Source organism: Rhinatrema bivittatum, chromosome 16, assembly GCF_901001135.1.
Source record: "Rhinatrema bivittatum chromosome 16, aRhiBiv1.1, whole genome shotgun sequence".
NCBI lineage: Eukaryota > Metazoa > Chordata > Amphibia > Gymnophiona > Rhinatrematidae > Rhinatrema > Rhinatrema bivittatum.
This window is the reverse complement of record NC_042630.1, coordinates 47,769,450-47,788,135: the sequence shown is the minus strand read 5'-3', so window position 1 is coordinate 47,788,135 and position 18,686 is coordinate 47,769,450. Positions and strand designations below refer to the sequence as shown.

The 18,686-nt window shown below is 43.1% G+C and overlaps 1 protein-coding gene across 1 annotated transcript in view; it reads left to right on the top strand.

Moving 5' to 3' along the window:
- The first annotated feature begins 5,103 nt into the window (after positions 1-5,103).
- Positions 5,104-18,686, top strand: part of LOC115077632 (olfactory receptor 8G1-like) — a 55,174-nt gene continuing 41,591 nt past the window's right edge. Inside the window, exon 1 of the mRNA XM_029579927.1 lies at positions 5,104-5,389. Coding sequence (XP_029435787.1) covers positions 5,104-5,389 — 286 coding nt within the window. The remainder of the gene's footprint in view (positions 5,390-18,686) is intronic.

Below are 18,686 nucleotides of genomic sequence, written 5' to 3'. Positions count from 1 at the left end.
TTTGAAAAGCCTGCAAGAAAAAATGTTTTTTTATTTATTTTGTTTGTCCTAATATAATGAAATGTGTTGTTAGTTTTAATTCAAATTTTATGATGTGTGAATTTGTTAGAGATGTGAATTGGGACCGGAATCAGTTCCGATACCGGTTACGATTCACATCGTGAAGTGTTTTTTGTGCGGTCCGATCGTTTTTTTTTTATTGGCTACGTCCGAGCCGATAAACAAAAAAACCCACCTCGACCCTTTAAAACAGATCCCTTAGCTTCCCCCACCCTCACGACCCCCCAAAACTTTTTAAAATTACCTGGTGGTCCACTGGAGGTCCCGGGAGCAATCTCCTGCTCTTGGGCCGTCGGCTGCCACTAATAAAAATGGCATGGGCCATCCATTACTCCTACCATGTGACAGGGGCCGGCTAATGGCACGGATACCCTGTCACATGGTAAGGGCAAAGGGCCATCAGCGCCATTTTTATTAGTGGCAGCCGATGGCCTGAGAGCGGGAGATCGCTCCCGGGACCCCCACTGGACCACCAGGTAATTTTAAAAAGTTTTTTTGGGGGGTCGGGAGGGTAGGGGAAGCTAAGGGATCTGTTTTAAAGTGTCAGGGAGGGTTTAGGGGTTGATTTTGTGTGCCATTTTCCTGCCCTCCCCCAAAACAATAAGAGAACCCCACAAACAATTTTGTGGGGTTTTCCTATCGGTTTTTGGGAGCCCCCGATTTCTGACGACTTTGAAAATATCATACGATATTTTCAATCGTCAGAAAAACGTTTCACATCCCTAGTATTTGTATGATCTGCTGTGGACAATTTGTGTATTTGGAAGCTGCAGAATTCCAAGTATTCTAAATAAATAAATAAATAAATAAATAAATAAATAGATAAATAATACTACTATTACCAGAACTGCTTAATGCAGATTCTTTGTTGACCAACCATTCCCGCTCCCCCCCAATTACAGGATATTTCCCTAATTTTTATCCATGCTTCCCCTCCCTACCCTGGTAGACAGACTCGGTGGGTCATATTCTATTGAGATGCCCCCTCAATAGATCAACATGATCCCCTACTTACCATCACTTTCCCGCTCTCGGTCTATGACACCCAAGTACAAGGGACTCCACCCTGAGGTGGTTTATAGAGGAGAATCTAGCCAGATAGTTAAGGGGGTAATACTTCATAGGTCAAGTTATCCGGCTAAGGTAAGCAAGTAACTTGTCCCATATATTCAGCAGGAAAAACATCCCGCCAAATGTGCTTGCTGAAATGTATCTGGTTACATATAGCCAGATAACTGAAAAAACCTAATTGTTGGAATACAGCAGTTTAGGTTTTTTACGTTTTTCGGTCTTTTGTTGCTGGATAACTTGCTGCTTATCCAAATATCTTTAGAAGATATCTGGGTAAGTGTTGCTATTAAAAAAAATGATTTAAAAGGGTCTGCGACCTGATCCCCTCCTTCTCTCATTTAATTTCGCACATCGCCCCTTCAGGATGTGCATCCCCCATTCCCACCCCCACACGAGCAAATTTTGTAATGGAACCAACAGTTCTCCTCCCCTTCCTCTTTTCTTGTCATAAATCACAACTGCCATAAACTCTGTAACTGAGTTGCAGGACTACATATGTAACTGAAATAGTGGAAACTCCCGATTGCACACATTTTATTATGAAACCATCTTTAAAAAAATGTGCAAGTCTGTGAACAATGTGAAAACAAAAATAAATGGGTAACATCATAAATCTGTGACTTTCTTTCTCACTCACACTATAATTTGAGGCACAAAAGATGGTTCTCAGGAGAGTCAAAAGCCAATGGGCAGTACAAACAAATAATCTTCCCATGCTTGCTGAAATTGTACTTCAGCATGGCCAGGGTTAAATAAAAAGGAAAATGTATCCTTTATCATATCAGATAGAGATGGTCAATTACCCTTGATTGTGTATCACTGATCACAATGGGGGCAACTTTCAGCAGGACATGGCCAAATAACTGGGGCAAGAAGTGGCTGGATCCTGTAGGAAGATATCCCAACCCTAGTGCGGCCAATTGGCAAATCTAAATCTAAATAACAGGTTCATTTCAACCAAACATTAGTGCAGCCTTAAATATATTTAAGAATTGTATTTATTTATTTAGATTTATATTCCGCTTTTCACACTTTTTTCAGCTGTTGGTTAAGCTTTAGTAAACATCTTATGTTCTCAGGGGCCAGGCCAAAATTGGCACCTAATGCAGGGATATGGGTAAAAGGTTAATTTCCTGTACATTTTGACCTGGCTATTGCAATGTCATCCTTCAGCATTTGCACTAAGAATTTTCTCAGTTCATTTCAGAAAGCTGCCTGTACTCTATTTATTTCCCCTCATTCTGTCCTTTCTTCATTATTTCAGTGCAACATGGAGCATGAATATGGGGAAATGGGAAATCAATCTGATGTGACTGAATTCCTGATTCTGGGGTTCTCAGAGTTCCCAGAGCTGCAGCTCCCTCTCTTCTCTCTCTTCTCACTCCTCTACCTGATGGCTGTGCTGGGGAACCTCCTCATTATCTGCACAGTAGGGATGTGAATCGTTTTAGGACGATTAAAATTATCGTCCGATAATTTTAATATCGTCTTAAACCGTTATGGAACACAATACAATAGAGATTCTAACGATTTATCGTTATAAATCGTTAGAATCGTGAGCCGGCACACTAAAACCCCCTAAAACCCACCCCCGACCCTTTAAATTAAATCCCCCACCCTCCCGAACCCCCCCCAAATGAGTTAAATAACCTGCGGGTCCAGCGGCAGTCCGGAACGGCAGCGGTCCGGAACGGGCTCCTGCTCCTCAATCTTGTTGTCTTCAGCCGGCGCCATTTTCCAAAATGGCGGCGAAAAATGGCGGCGGCCATAGACGAACACGATTGGACGGCAGGAGGTCCTTCCGGACCCCCGCTGGACTTTTGGCAAGTCTCGTGGGGGTCAGGAGGCCCCCCACAAGCTGGCCAAAAGTTCCTGGAGGTCCAGCGGGGGTCAGGGAGCGATTTCCCGCCGCGAATCGTTTTCGTACGGAAAATGGCGCCGGCAGGAGATCGACTGCAGGAGGTCATTCAGCGAGGGTTCCGGCGCCTCGCTGAACGACCTCCTGCAGTCGATCTCCTGCCGGCGCCATTTTCCGTACGAAAACGATTCGCGGCGGGAAATCGCTCCCTGACCCCCGCTGGACCTCCAGGAACTTTTGGCCAGCTTGTGGGGGGCCTCCTGACCCCCACGAGACTTGCCAAAAGTCCAGCGGGGGTCCGGAAGGACCTCCTGCCGTCCAATCGTGTTCGTCTATGGCTGCCGCCATTTTTCGCCGCCATTTTGGAAAATGGCGCCGGCTGAAGACAACAAGATTGAGGAGCAGGAGCCCGTTCCGGACCGCTGCCGTTCCGGACCGCCGCTGGACCCGCAGGTTATTTAAGTCATTTGGGGGGGGTTCGGGAGGGTGGGGGATTTAATTTAAAGGGTCGGGGGTGGGTTTTAGGGGGTTTTAATGTGCCGGTTTTGCGATTTTTCAATTTTTAGATTTTTCACGATTTTTCACGATTTTTCACGATATTTTACCCCCCCAAACGGCAACAATACGATTCCCTCCCCCTCCCAGCCGAAATCGATCGTTAAGACGATCGAGGACACGATTCACATCCCTACTGCACAGTATGTTCTGATCAACACCTGCACACCCCCATGTATTTCTTCTTGGCCAACTTGTCTGTTCTAGACGTCTCTTCTGTGACAGTCACTGTGCCAAAATTACTGGTAATCCTCCTGACACAGAGTAATGCCATCTCTTTCAGGGAGTGTTTTCTACAGTTGTATTGTTTTCTGTGCTGTGCTGCAATAGAATTTCTGCTTCTCACTGCCATGGCGTATGACCGTTATGTTGCCATATGCAATCCCCTACGTTACACCATCATCATGAATAAGAGGGTCTGTGCTCTTCTGGCAGCAGCCTTATGGGTAATAGGATTAGTGGAGCCAGTGCCACACTATATCATTATATCCCAGTTTTCTTTCTGTGATTCCCATGTAATCAATCACTTCTTCTGTGACATCAGAGCAGTGCTGAAACTTTCTTGCACAGACACCTCTGTCATTCAAACTGCTACTTTTGTAGATGGGGTGTTGACAGGCATCGTCCCATTCCTCCTAACCCTGGCATCCTACGTATTTATCATCTCCACTGTCCTGAGAATCCGTTCTACAGAAGGAAAAAGCAAGGCCTTCTCCACCTGCTCCTCCCACCTCACAGTCATCATTCTGGCATATGGGACTATACTAGGAGTTTATATGCAGCCCAGCTCAGGAGATTCTATAAAAAACAATAAATTGCCTACAGCATTGTATATTGTCACACTCCCACTGCTAAATCCCCTGATTTATAGCTTGAGAAGCAAAGAGTTAAAAGTGGCCCTGAAAAAAGCCATAAGGAGGAAAAAAACATTGTTAGCCACTGAACACATTTGAAAATCCATTCCAAAGAAGAACTAAATTTGATCCCTTTAACATGCCCAATATCCAGACAATTAATTGTAGGAAATAATTATGATCATTTTTCTTGGCCCAATAGTTTCCTTCTGCTATTTGGCCTTCTGCTGGAGTTATAATCTCAGTCCAATGAGCTACTAGACCATTAAACTTTAATCACATCTATTTCACTGTTTAATATCCGCCTCACAGTTCTCATGGCCCAGACATTTTAGAACAATCCTTAGCCAGAGGCCATGCAACAGGGATCTCTTTAGATTGAAGGTTCCCAAATCTCTTCTGCAAGACCTCCATCCAGTCAGGTTTTCAGGATATCCACAAAGAATATGCATGAGATAAAATGTGCAAGTTATGGAGGTAGTGTATGCAAATTTTATCTCATGCAAATTAATTGTGGATTTCCTGAAAAATTGACTAGCTGGGGCTCTTCAAGGATATGAGGGGAGAGATCCAAGATGGCCACACGCAGTGCTCAGAGCAAGTGACTCTCTGCCAATTTAAATTTTGTTACCTTCTGAGCAGATGCCCACAAAGCGAAAGGGAAAGGTACGTGTGTACCCAACTGTACCACTGCCTTCACCGATAATGCAGCAGGAGATAACACGTTTTCTGAGCTCACCGGCAGAAACCCCACGAGTTGAGGAGCCCATTGTATCAGCAGGGGAGAGAGGACTGCTGATACCGGAGGAGACCTCATTGAGCCCAGATCTGAGGCAAGCACTGAACTTCAGATCTGGGTTGCTGTCCTACCCTGGACTGCAGTTCAAGAGCACCACATCCGTGTCACCTGCAGAGAAGGGATCCATGACTGAAGCTCCAGAGCAAGGAGGAGTGGCACCGGGTGAAGTGAATAACAACGCTGGAACTTCAGGTACTCGGTCAGAGATAGGGGTTGTGGGGGGGAGACCACCAGCAGAAAACCTGCAGCTGCTGTGAGGAAAACCCCCTGAATTCACACCCCTAGCAATCCCGATACGCCCTGAAGTAGTCATGCTCGAAACCATATGGGATTTAATGGCTGGACTTATGACTGCAGTTAATACGTTAAATATGAAACTGGACCACTCTATCTCTCAAAATGATCAAGTTACAACAGAAATTCAATCTCAAGTAAATGTATTAACTCACAAGGTTTCTGTTCTGGAAGGAAAAAACACGGAAAATATGAACTTTAAGGCTGCAACAGTCAAAGACAGGGAAGCATTAGATAGAAGGCTGGAGATCCTGGAGAATTGTAATAGACATTTAAATCTAAGGGGGTAATTTTCATAAGGATTTACACGTATAAATGTAACTGCTATTGTAGCAATTTTCAAAAACCCACTTACACGAGTAAAGTGCATTTACTCGAGTAAAATCCAGTTTTAAGTGAGTAAATGCTTTTTAAAATCAAGCCCTAAGGTTCTTAAATGTCCCCAAGGTATTGGGAGAAATACCCTTTACAACATTAAAGACATTCTTTCAAGAAATATTAGGTTTCACCCAGGAAAATATGCCTTCTATCAATAAATGTTACTTTTTACCTAAATCTAGGCCACCATCTGTTAGACTGAACCTGCAAGAAAATCTGACTGAAATCCTAGAAAGTTCATCTATTGAAATACTGGACAGAGCTACGTTACTAATGTCTTTTATTACTAGGTTGGATATTCAAACTATTATGAAAAAGTATTTTCAATTATTTCCTGTGCAATTTATGAGCGCGACAGTAAAAAATTTTCCGGATCTGGCCCCTATAACGCAAGCAAAATGTAGAAGTTTTTTAACTCTACGTCAAGCTGCAATTGATTTAGGTTATTCCTATATGTTAAAGTTCCCTTGCAAAAAGGGACCAGAATTATATTTTTTTCAGTTGAGCAACTAAGAGTTTTTCTTGATGCGAAAAAGTCCGCAATTCAAACCCCTATAAGAGTGTCAAATTAAATGAAAAATGCTGGAATTATGCGTTAGGGCTTTTCCTTGAATTTAATGTTTGTGATAATTCTCTCTTATTATTTACATAGGATCTCTCCCTGTTTAAAATGATTTTTGGTCAAATGGATATAGAGTTTGTAATATGATATTGTGATCTAGTTATGTTAAACTTTTTTTTCTTTTTCCCTTTTCTTTCTATCCATGTATTTCCTATATACAAACTATAATATTTAATTTGTATAATGAGATAAAGAATTTAAAAAAAAAATCTTTCAGATATAATTCTTTTGCTCAATCACTAGTTGTTTCTCTTGCATGGTGCTGGGAAACTCCCTAAGGGACCATCAATTCTTGGTCTGCAGCATCACCAGCTCAAGATGACCTAGAGAGCAGAACTCTAGCCCAGGAATTAAACCAAAGACCTCTGAGTGGCATTGCACAATGCATAGCACTTTGCTTTGAGCTACTGGGCTGGCCCTAACAACATTTTTAACTGATTGGTTGTGGGGGAGGTGTGAAAAACTAGCAGGAAGAGGGAAAGGGTTATAAAAAATACTGGTAATTCCATAGGTGTGAACAGAAGATCAATAGAAGGAAACATGGTGAGGGCTATGCAGCAGACTGATTAGAGGAATTGGAGTTCAATATGGCTTGACTCACCATGGATGTTCTGGGACAGGGATTACTACCAGGTAACTTAATTGGATAACATCAATATTCAGTGTTATCCAGCTAAGTTATCCAGGTATGTCTAGTCATGCAAAGAGCATTACTAAAATTATTTGGATAACTTTCACCAAATACCTTGGACTTTATTCAGATATATTCACAGGAATGCATACCCAGCTGCATTCTTCTGAATATATGGGTAAAGATATTCAGCATGGGATAAACACAGAGGATCTCTACTATTAAGAGAATGGTAACGAAGACACTAGGAAACCTTTACTGAGCGACAGTTGCAACCCAAGGCAGCAGTGATATGGCTGCACTGTGCTTCCTAAAAGGTGAGGGGAAACTTGCATGAATCAGCAGCTGCAACCATAAATGGCTGAAAACAGGATTGGGTTTTGGGTTCCGTGTGGGAATTTGGTCTACTTTAAGTAAAGGCAGATAAAAGTGCTGCTGGGCAGACAAGATGGGCTTTTATCTGCCAATACTATGTTACTATATTCCTAAGAATATCTATTTCTGTGTTTATAGTACAGTGACTGAATTATAATACAAATATCTGTTAGAAAAGATCTGCCATGACTGCCCTATTTTCAGAAAAATGCTTGCAATGCCAATTAAGGTGCCAGTTGCCTTGAAGAACTGGAAGTATCTTCAGTAGAAGGATGGGAGCTGAGGAAAGACATAAAATCATGATACAAAATTCATCAGCATGAAAGGCCACATCAGAGCAAAAAAGACAAGGCACACGGGATTTATCAGGAAGGGGAGGAAAACAAATCTCAGTGACCATAATGAATGAATGAGTGAAGGACAAGGCTGCTTTTACTCAAGAATTCTTAGGCCTTCCATATGAGTGAATTATTAGCTGACCCCCATGGTCTCTGACTTACCATGAGTTAAACAGTAATACTCTGAGGATCTTACTCTGCAAATACAAAACAGACCAATGGGAACATGAAGTATGAGTGTTCTTGCATCACTTCAAGATGTCAAGCTCCTGTCATTCAAGAGTTTTAAGTCATTCTTAGCCCTCACATCTAAAGGAGGGGATCGGGGTGGCTTGGATTGACAAGGCACATTTTTTAAACACTGTGTGGGAGGTCTGGAAACTGGCAGATGGGCTCAGGTGCTTCATTTTTGTTAAAGATTGTTGCCACTTAACCAGCTATTTTCTTTTGAACTTAGTCAGTTAAAGCTTAAGTTATCTCACATGCAACTGGTTAACTTTAGGACTGCTCTGAGGCAAGCCTGAAGTTATCCAGCTAACTTAGCCAGATACAGCTGAGAATAAGTTAAATTAGCTGGATAAGAACATAAGAACATGCCATACTGGGTCAGAACAAGGGTCCATCAAGCCCAGCATCCTGTTTCCAACAGTGGCCAATCCAGGCCATAAGAACCTGTCAAGTACCCAAAAACTAAGTCTATCCCATGTTACACATGCTAGTAATAGCAGGAGGAGTGCCCAGAGCTGGTAGAAAGAAGAGCGAGGTGAGCAGGGCCGGCTGCGGTATGGATGCGGCCGGGGCGCACAACATCAGTAGTTTACTCTTTTGAAATGTACAAAGACCAGGGGACACACATTGAAGTTACTAAGTAGTACATTTAAAACTAATAAGAGAAAAATGTTTTACTCAACACATAGGGGTAGATTTTAAGAGGCGCGCGAACAGCCTACTTTTGCTTGCGCATCAGACTCAAGCAAAAGTACGCTGGATTTTAGTAGATACGCGCGGAGCCGCGCGTATCCACTAAAATCCTGGATCGGCGCGCGCAAGGCTATCGATTTTGTATAGCCTGCGCGCGCCGAGCCGCGCTGCCTCCCCCCGTTCCCTCCAAGGCCGCTCCGAAATCGGAGCGGCCTCGGAGGGAACTTTCCTTTGCCCTCCCCTCACCTTACCCTCCCTTCCCCTACCTAACCCACCCACCCGGCCCTGTCTACACCCCCCCCTTACCTTTGTCGGGGGATTTACGCCTCCCGGAGGGAGACGTAAATCCCCGCGCGCCAGTGGGCCTGCTGCGCGCCGGGCCGCGACCTGGGGGCGGGTACGGAGGGCGCGGCCACGCCCCCGGGCCATGGCCACGCCCCATACCCGCCCCCAAAACGCTGCCGACACGCCCCCGCAACGCCGCGTGCTCCGGCCCCGCCCCCCGACACACCCCCCTCCGAGAACCCCGGGACGTACGCGAGTCCCGGGGCTCTGCGCGCGCCGGGAGGCCTATGTAAAATAGGCTTCCCGGCGCGCAGGGCCCTGCTCGCGTAAATCCGCCCGGTTTTGGGCGGATTTAGGCGAGCAGGGCTCTGAAAATCCGCCCCATAACTAATAGAGATGTGAATCGTGTGCCAGATCGTCTTAACAATCAAATTCGGCTGGGGGAGGGGGGGGAATCTGATCGTTAAGATATGTGAATTGGAATTGTTTCCGATTCTAATTCACATCGCTAGGGAGGCCCGCGCCGCTAAAAAAAAAAACAAACACCCGACCCTTTAAATTGACCCCCCCTCCCGACCCCCCCAAAACCTTTTAAAATTACCTGGTGGTCCAGGGGGGCCTCGGGGAGAGATCCAGGGGGGGCCTCGAGGAGAGGAGAGATCCAGGGGGGCCTCGGGGAGAAATTTTGCGGCATCAGCTGTTCTAAAAAAAAAAAAAAATGGCGCCGATGCCCCTTTGCCCTTACCATGTGACAGGGTATCCATGCCATTGGCCGGCCCCTGTCACATGGTAGGAGCACTGAATGGCCGGCGCCATTCGGCGCCATTTTTTTTTTTTAGAACAGCTGATGCCGCGAAACCTCTCCCCGAGGCCCCCCTGGATCTCTCCTCTCCCCGAGGCCCCCCTGGATCTCTCCCCGAGGCCCCCCTGGACTACCAGGTAATTTTAAAAGGTTTTTGGGGGGTCGGGAGGGGGGGGTCGATTTAAAGGGTCAGATGGTTGGTTTTTTTTTTAGCGGCGCGGGCCTCCCTAGCGATGTGAATTGGATCGGGAGGGTGGGGAGGGTGGGGGGGTCGATTTAAAGGGTCGGGCCTCCCTAGCGATGTGAATTGGATCGGGAGGGTCGGGAGGGTGGGGGGTCAATTTAAAGGGTCGGGTGGTTTTTTTTTTTTATCGGGCCATCGGCGCCATTTTAATTAGTGGCAGCCAAAATGGCGCTGATGGCTCGAGAGTGGGAGATCGTGCCGGGACACCCCCCCCCCCCCACTGGACCACCAGGTAACAACATTTTGGGGGGGTTCGAGAGGGTGGGGGAGGGTAAGGATTTGGTTTTAAAGGGTCAGGGTGGGTTTAGGGGTTGTTTTGGTGTGCCGGTTTTCCCGCCCTCCCCCAAATAATTCCCGTGCCCTATTTAACGATACAATACAAATGCCCCTGATGATAAATCGGGGGCATTTGTATTGTATCGTGCACTAACAATTTTGTACGATTTTAAAATTATCTGACGATAATTTTAATCGTTCAAAAACGATTCAGATCCCTAATAACTAAGCTCTGGAATTTATTGCCAGAGGATGTGGTGAAAACTATTGGTGAAGCTGCATTTAAAAAAGATTTGGACAAGTTCCTGGAGGAAATATCCATTAACCATTATTAAGGTAGAATCCAGAAATCTACTGTTTATTCTTGGGATAAGCAGCTTAGAATCTGTCTATCCCTTGGGATCCTGCCAGCTACCTGTGATCTGGATTGGCCACTGTTGAAAACAGGATGCTGGGCTTGATAAACCTTTGGTCTGACCCAGTATGGCAAGTCGTATGTTCTTATGTTAAGACAAGGCTAGAAAGCAAGATAAGACTGCCGGTGCGCGATCCCCGGCCAGTGACCGTGCGGAGGCCTCTGGCCATGCCACAGACCACCCCGCCCCGCCCCCAGACCACTCCTTTTGTAAAGCCTGGGACTTACACACATCCCGGGGCTTTACGTCCTTCGGATTTATGCGCGTGACCTTTAGAAAATATGGCCCACATTGTTTTGTGTTTTGATTTTTGTGACCATACCTTATGAGGATAGAGTTTCCGCAGTAGATAAATGAAGAACTCACAATAAATATTTTGGAATTATTTTGTTCATCTTGGATCCAGGATCTAAAAGAGGGCAATAAGGAGTCCTTAGAGGTAGTTTGGGTTTCCATACACAGATGTAGTAACTGGAGTACTTTGTGCGACAGGTAAAATATTCAATGGAAATTTGGGATGTGTGATTGTGTAAGTGGCTCTTTAATGTTGGTGCAGTATCTGCTGCTCTAGTTCAGATCTCCATATTCAAGGATCACTTTTCTGACCTTTGGACTATATCTATGTTTAAAGATAGAGAACAATTCATCTTCCAATTGGACTGAGAACACCAATTATTTACATTGGTCGCCAAATTGGTGCTGTGATGGACTGTGCCCAATTGTTCCAGACCATTAAATTCATTAAGGCAGTGTACATGTAGAATTCTAATCAATGAGGATCTTTAATCATTATGAAGAGAAAGCAATTTTTCATAGTATAGAATGCCATAATGGTTAAGGATCTCTCAAGGAGATAATAAAATGTCTAATTTATTCTCTCTTGCTTACTTTTTCATTCCCTCCCTCTCTCTCTCTCTCTCTCATATTTACTGTGATTATGCATAAACCATAGACAGTAATTGAGAATTAGTTTTTCCACAAATAGTATCTTAGCCACTGATGCTATCTTATTAGACACCAGTCATATAATCTTATACAGTATCACTTAAAAAGCATATAGAAAATATAATTACATATTTCATGGATGGAATTTAATAAAACTGCAGAAACCCTAAACGAGTTACATGAACAATATTATTTTAATGATTCAGAAAGCAAAAAACATGGTCTTTGTGTCCAGGGATCAGATCCCATATGAGTCTCTCAACCAATTTAATCACTCCTATCTCATCAGGACTTTCATGTCAGAGATGCAGAAATAATTGACCGAGAAGGTAAGTGGTGAGTCAGATCTTTTATTATGATATAAAATAAAAATTTTTAATTCTCTTCAATATGCTACATCCTCACATGCAGTTTGCAATAGCTCTTGCCGAAAATGTGTTTTTCATTTTATACTTTGATGTCATTGTAAGCTAGAACTAAGGATCATTTAATGTAACAAGATTATTTCTTATCTAATTCATCACTGAAACTAGATGTAAATGTGTCCCACTTCAGATTCCACCCAGGGTAAAATAAATAAAACACTTTCTGCTTTTGAATGAGTCTTCTGGGTTGAAGCTCATAAGTTGACACCATGATCCCATGGTTCACAATAGAACTTCATCAGTGACAAGATCTGAACTATGACTCAAGATATCTCACAGTCAATCTGGTGAACATGTGGCAGAACATCAGCAACTTAGAAATATCAAGGGGAAGGAAAACAGCTCACTGTTATGTCATGCCATGGTTTTAAATAGTCTGAAAAGCAAGCATGAAAAAGAAATCCTTGTATATAAAAAGATCATGACATTTAATACCTTTCCAGATTAGAATCAATTAATATTTTTCAATGATCATTTATGATCACTTTTTTTTATTTCTCTTCAAGTATGTCAACATAGATTTCATTCAGGTACTGTAGACATTCCCCATGTCCTCACAGGGCTCACAAGCTAAGTTTGTACCAGAGGCAATGGAAGGTAAACTGATGTGTCCAAGGTCACAAGGAGCATCAGTGGGATGTGGTGACCACTAGGCTACTCCTCCACTCCACATTAATTAAAAGATAAGCATTCTATTGCCTTAACTATAATTTAAGAATCAATCATGTCTTCTTTTTGCATATGGTTGATGTAGCAACAGAGCAGCAACCATCATTTTTACAGTGTGCTGTTGAAGCCAGCTGATTGGAACAGGGGTAGCTGAATGGCACTATTCAACATCTCCTTCATACTTATGAATATGGCATTGGGTATAAAATAAAATATTTCATGCTCGGATCCTGATAGCCACAATCACATCCTGGTGGATATCTTAATTTCTATTTATGCACCCATTTTTGCCACTGCTTGTACAAACATGATTTTGAGAAGTTTGTAGGCCACATGGAAGATCAAAGCCAGGAACATTCCTGCCTGGGTTCTCTACAAGATGTTTATTTAAATCTCCAACCATCTCCCTATACTTCACTGAGGTTAAAAGTGTTTTCTTTGAGGTTGAAAGCATAGGTTACGTGATTTTAATGATAACCAAATATTGGTGGCCAGGCAGATTTTCATCAACCTCAATTCACTGAAATCTTCCAAGGATGGTTCTTTATGATTTAATATAACTTCCAAGTGAATTAGAAACTTTGTTTTTAAATTCAAATTAGACAATCTGATGGCCATTGAAACTTCATTGGAGAATGTTGTATATTTTAAAGTTATTAGAGTTTGGTTATCTAATGATAACTTGAAGAAAGTTGTTTTTTTTTTTAATTTGACTGGATGTTGAGTGTTGTATGTATAAGTCAATGTTGTCAAAGTTTTGAAGGGAGATATGGGCATGGGTTAGAGATAGTGCTTAAGAGGTTGTTAGGTTTGGTACTGTGTGAAAGGTCATATAAGATTGTATATCAAAAGAAAACATAAAGAGACAGTGGAGACAAAATATTCATGGCATTAGAAATTCACAAAATACAGGGTTCGTGATTGCCTGCTCTCTGAAAACTAGTAGAAACAAAAATCTTTAACTCTTGAAAAGGCTACAGAAAGTTGTCCATAAGTAAACACTGACTTTGGAATAATATAGTCATTTTATTTGAAATTAGTCTTCATTTTTTGGTAAAGAATTACTTTTGATAATGTCAATGCATCACATGTCATCAGATGTTTTCCAACCAGAAAGTTGATACAGTTATTTTGCCTGATGCAACATTGTTTGGTTATGTCCACAAAATCTCCCAAATCTCCATGACCTATTTGGAGGAGTCAATGTACATATTTTTGGTTTTTAGGGTGAATTCACCAGGACGATAACTTTAAAACTGACGTGCGTATGTAAATGTGCGTTTGTTTGCTGGCACACACACATGGATTCAGCGATTTTATAACATGCACACATCTATGCACACATGTTTTAAAATCCACTACCTGCATGATTTTATATCGATGTGCATGTGTGCGTGTGAATGCTGTCTTGCACACGTAAGTGGGGGAGGGGGTTAATAGATGTGCGCTGCGTCGCATTAGGGCCTATTTCCTTCTTCCCTACCAGTTCGCCTCTGTAAAGAAGTGGACTTCCTGAACCCCAAACCTTACTTGCCCACTTTTACCCTACTAGCCCTGACCCTTAAAACTCTGCGGACTACCTTCAATTTTTGTATTTTACTACTTACCTGCAGTCCATAGCAGCAGCAATGTATGCGGTTGTCTGATCCCGGCGCTCGTCTGTGTGTGACTTGGACTTAATGGCACAGTCCCGGCTGCCCATGCCCCAGCCATGCTGTGCCCAGACCCTGTCCCAGCCTGCCCCTTTTTGCAAAATCCTTCCAATGCGTGTATCAGGAGATATGTGTGTGGCTGCAGGCCTCTTAAAATCCACACAGCCTGCACACTTCCTAGTCGCATGCATGTCTCCCAGGTTTGCATTGTGTAGGGCTTTTAAAATTTGCCCTTTATTGTTTTTTAAAGCCAGTTTGGTAAATGATTGCCATGTGCTACTTTGAGTGTCTGTGTCACTTTGTATCTGTGATTGTGCACCGTTTACACTAAGACCATGAGAGCGTGTGACTGTTACTCTGCGACTGCCATCATGTAACTGTGATTTTGCATGTCTTTCAGACTGCGTGACTTTGTAGGCAGGCATCTGTGAAATGTTAGGTATTTCTGTGTAATTATGTACACATTTTACAATAAAACCATGCTCTTGTGTAACTACAACTCTAAGATTTCTTATGTAAGTGTGTAACTCAGTAACTGCTTGTGTAAGTCTGTGACTGCACAATTCCACTTATACAAGGGATTTAGGATCAGAAAAAGCCAGAATCTAATGGCAACTGCAAACAAATTATTTTTCTGCAAGTGTTGAAGAAATAATCTAGTGAAGGAAGGCAACAGTTAATAGTGTCAGAGAGAAGGAGCGGCCTAGTAATTAGAGCATTTGGTACAATAGGAGGAGCGTGACACAATTTTGATATTACATGCCATATTCTTCTACAATTGCATGTTTGTACAGCCGAGGCAGAAATGGCTGCAACCAGTCCAAAAACTGGCATCATTTTGACGTCACAAGGTGCCAGTCGAAGGGCCAGCTGGCACCTTTTTCTAAAGGAATTCAATGGACAGGAATTATTGGGCATCACTCCCACCCCTTTTTCAGCATTACCCCCCAAAGAAGGGAGGGCCCTAGTCCAAGCAAATTTACAAAGATTGGAGAAAGATTGGAGGGACCAGAAATGCCCTGGGGAAGACCTGGGAAGCAGAAGAGGGGACCTGGAGAGGCCAAGGAGGCTTTTTTTTTTTCAAAATGAACCAAAAATACTCATTAATTTCCAGGTATTTTTGGACAAAGATATTTTTGGTTGTTTCCATCTCTAGCTCACACAGTAGGTAATTATGGTTATAAGGTTCCATTAGATGTACATATTTATCTCCTTAAAACCATTAGGGGTAGATTTTATAAATTTGCGCACACGCGTACTTTTGTTCGTGCACCAGGCGTGAACAAGAGTACGCGGGATTTCAATAGATACGCTCATAGCCACATGTATCCATTAAAATCTGGGGTCGGCACACGCAAGGCTTCCCAAACTCAGCAGCCTGCATACGCCAAGTGACACATCATGCCTCCGTTCCCTCCGAAGCCGCTCCGAAATCAGAGCGGCCTCGGAGGGAACTTTCCTTCGGCCTCCTTCCACCTTCCCCCTCCCTTCCCCTACCTAACCCACCTCCCCGGCCCTATCTACACCCCCCTACCTTTGTTGCGAAAGTTACGCCTGCTCTATGCACGCATAACTTGCGCGCGCCGGGCCGGCTGCTGGCGCGCCATGTTCAGATCCGGGGGCTGGTCCAGAGGCCGTGGCCACAACCCAGAATGCCCCCGGGCCGGAACCACACCCGTGGCCCTGCCCCCGGATGACGCGCCGGCCGCGTCACGCCCCCTGACATGCCCCCTGATGATGCGCAGGTCACGACATGCCCCCGACACGCCCCCCCCCCCCAGGAAAGCCCCGGGACTTACGTGCATCCCGGGGCTTTGTGCATGCTGGAAGCCTATGCAAGATAGGCTCAGCGCGCGCAGGGGGTGTTGGGGTAGGTTTTCGGGGGTTACGCACGTAACCCTCTGAAAATCTACCCCGTAGGTTCCTGGTGATATGGTCAGATTGAAGGAAAGATGTTCAGAGCTAGCCAGTTACCTGGGCTGGATATGCCTAGGTGCATTAACAGCTGTCTTAAACCTAGACAGCAATAGTATAGTCAGTTGCAATGTAGTCTCTTTTATTTTTTCATTGACACTTTCAAAATTGACCCCTTTAGCATAATAAAGGGAAGATTTTGCTTGTAATTTGAATTGGCTGATCCAAGTTATTCAGCATTTTTGGGAACATTTTGTGATATATTATTTTGGGCTCAATGTGGTCTAGTTTCTATTTGTTTTACTTTATTCTGTCTCTCTTTCCGGCTTTCAGTACCCCATGAAGCTTGAATACAGGGAAACAGGAAACCACAGCGGTATAACAGAATTTCTGATCTGGGGATTCTCAGATTTCCCAGAGTTGCAGTTCCCTCTCTTCATTCTCTTCTTACTCCTCTACCTGATGGCCGTGCTGGGGAACCTCCTCGTTATCTGCATAGTATGTGCCGATCGATACCTGCACACCCCCATGTATTTCTTCTTGGTCAACTTGTCTGTCTTGGATATCTGCTCTTTGACCTCTATTGTTCCAAAATTGCTGGCAATCCTCCTAACAAACAGCAATAGCATATCTATTGGGGAATGCATTCTACAGATGTATTGTTATGTGGTCTGTACATGTATAGAATTTACGCTTCTTACTGCCATGGCCTATGATCGTTATGTTGCAATATGTAATCCCCTGCGTTATACCATTATCATGACTAAGAAGGTCAGTACCATTCTGGCAGGTATCTCATGAGTAACAGGTTTAATAGAATCATTGCCACACACTGTCGTTATATCCCAGTTTTCTTTCTGTGACTCCAATGTAATCAATCACTTCTTCTGTGAAGTCACAGCAGTGGTGAAACTTTCCTGTTCAGACACCTCTGTCATTTTAACTATAACCTTTGCAGGTGTACTTGCAGTCTTAACCCCATTTCTCCTAACCCTGACATCCTATGTGTTTATCATCTCCACCATCCTGAAAATCCATTCTAGAGAGGGGAAAAGCAAGGCCTTCTCCACCTGCTCCTCCCACCTCACAGTCATCATTCTCTTATATGGGACCATGCTAGGAGCTTACATGCAGCCCAGGTCATGGACATCTGTGAATTCTAACAAACTGCCTACTGCAATGTACATAGTCATTCTCCCATTGTTAAATCCCATTATTTATAGTCTGAGAAGTAGAGAGTTACAAACAGCTCTGAAAAAATCCATAAGCAGGATGTTAATATTTGTGAGCCTCTAAAAACCTCTACCAAATGACACTTTTAGGTTATTGTTGGCTTCCCTTTGAAAATCTCCAACAAGGACCTGTATTTTGAAGCTACTGAAAATTTCCTGCAATATGCAAATTAATTTTAGCTCAAAGATAGCCAACAAATTAGGTAGGACAGTTACAAAAGCAACATCTCTGCCAGGCTGGATGATTGGATTTTGTTAGAATAAAGGTTATGCTTGGTGGACTAACAGCTTTTCTCCTTGAATAATACATTTTAATTCCCCTACCCCATACACAAAATACTGTATGGGGGTAATTTTGTAACAGTCCACATAAGGGATTTGAGAAATAAATGCATACTTTCCATTAGTTTTCAAGGGACATCTATGCTCATGTATTTGCTTTGAAAATGATGCCACTAAATCTTTCTGTAAATGATTTTACCTGCTGGCTGATCTGCAGGAAACTTTCTGGCAAATGTATGAATTTAGCAGGTAATTTTCAAAATAATTTGTAAGCAGAAGACTGTTTCTTTATGCACATAGGAGCATGTTGCTGTGAATTTTAAAAGTGTTGCTCATGTTAAAAGGCCTATATATGCGAGTATATGGGCTGTGCGTGTGCAACACATATTTTAAAAGCCTCAAATTACAGTCTACAAGCTAAAAAAAGAGGATGGATTAGGGCATGTCAGAGACATTTCAGGGTGGGGCTAAGAGTTACTTGTATAAATCCGTATTTTAAATCCGGCAAACACAGTGTTTACTTCTGCATGTCTGTTTGTTGAGTTTTAATTGTGAAGTCTCTTTCTAAACCATTGTGATCTATACATGGAACGATGGTATATAAAATGTCTAAAGGCCTAAATAAATAAATAAACAAATAGATAAATAAATAGATAAATAGATAAATGAGGTTTTTTAAAGTCTCCATAAATCTCTATTTAGGTTTAAATCGATTGGGTGAGGGATCTGGGTCAACTGGGGGTAATGGACTAGGCAAACTGGTAGAATAATTGTTAAAACTGGAAATG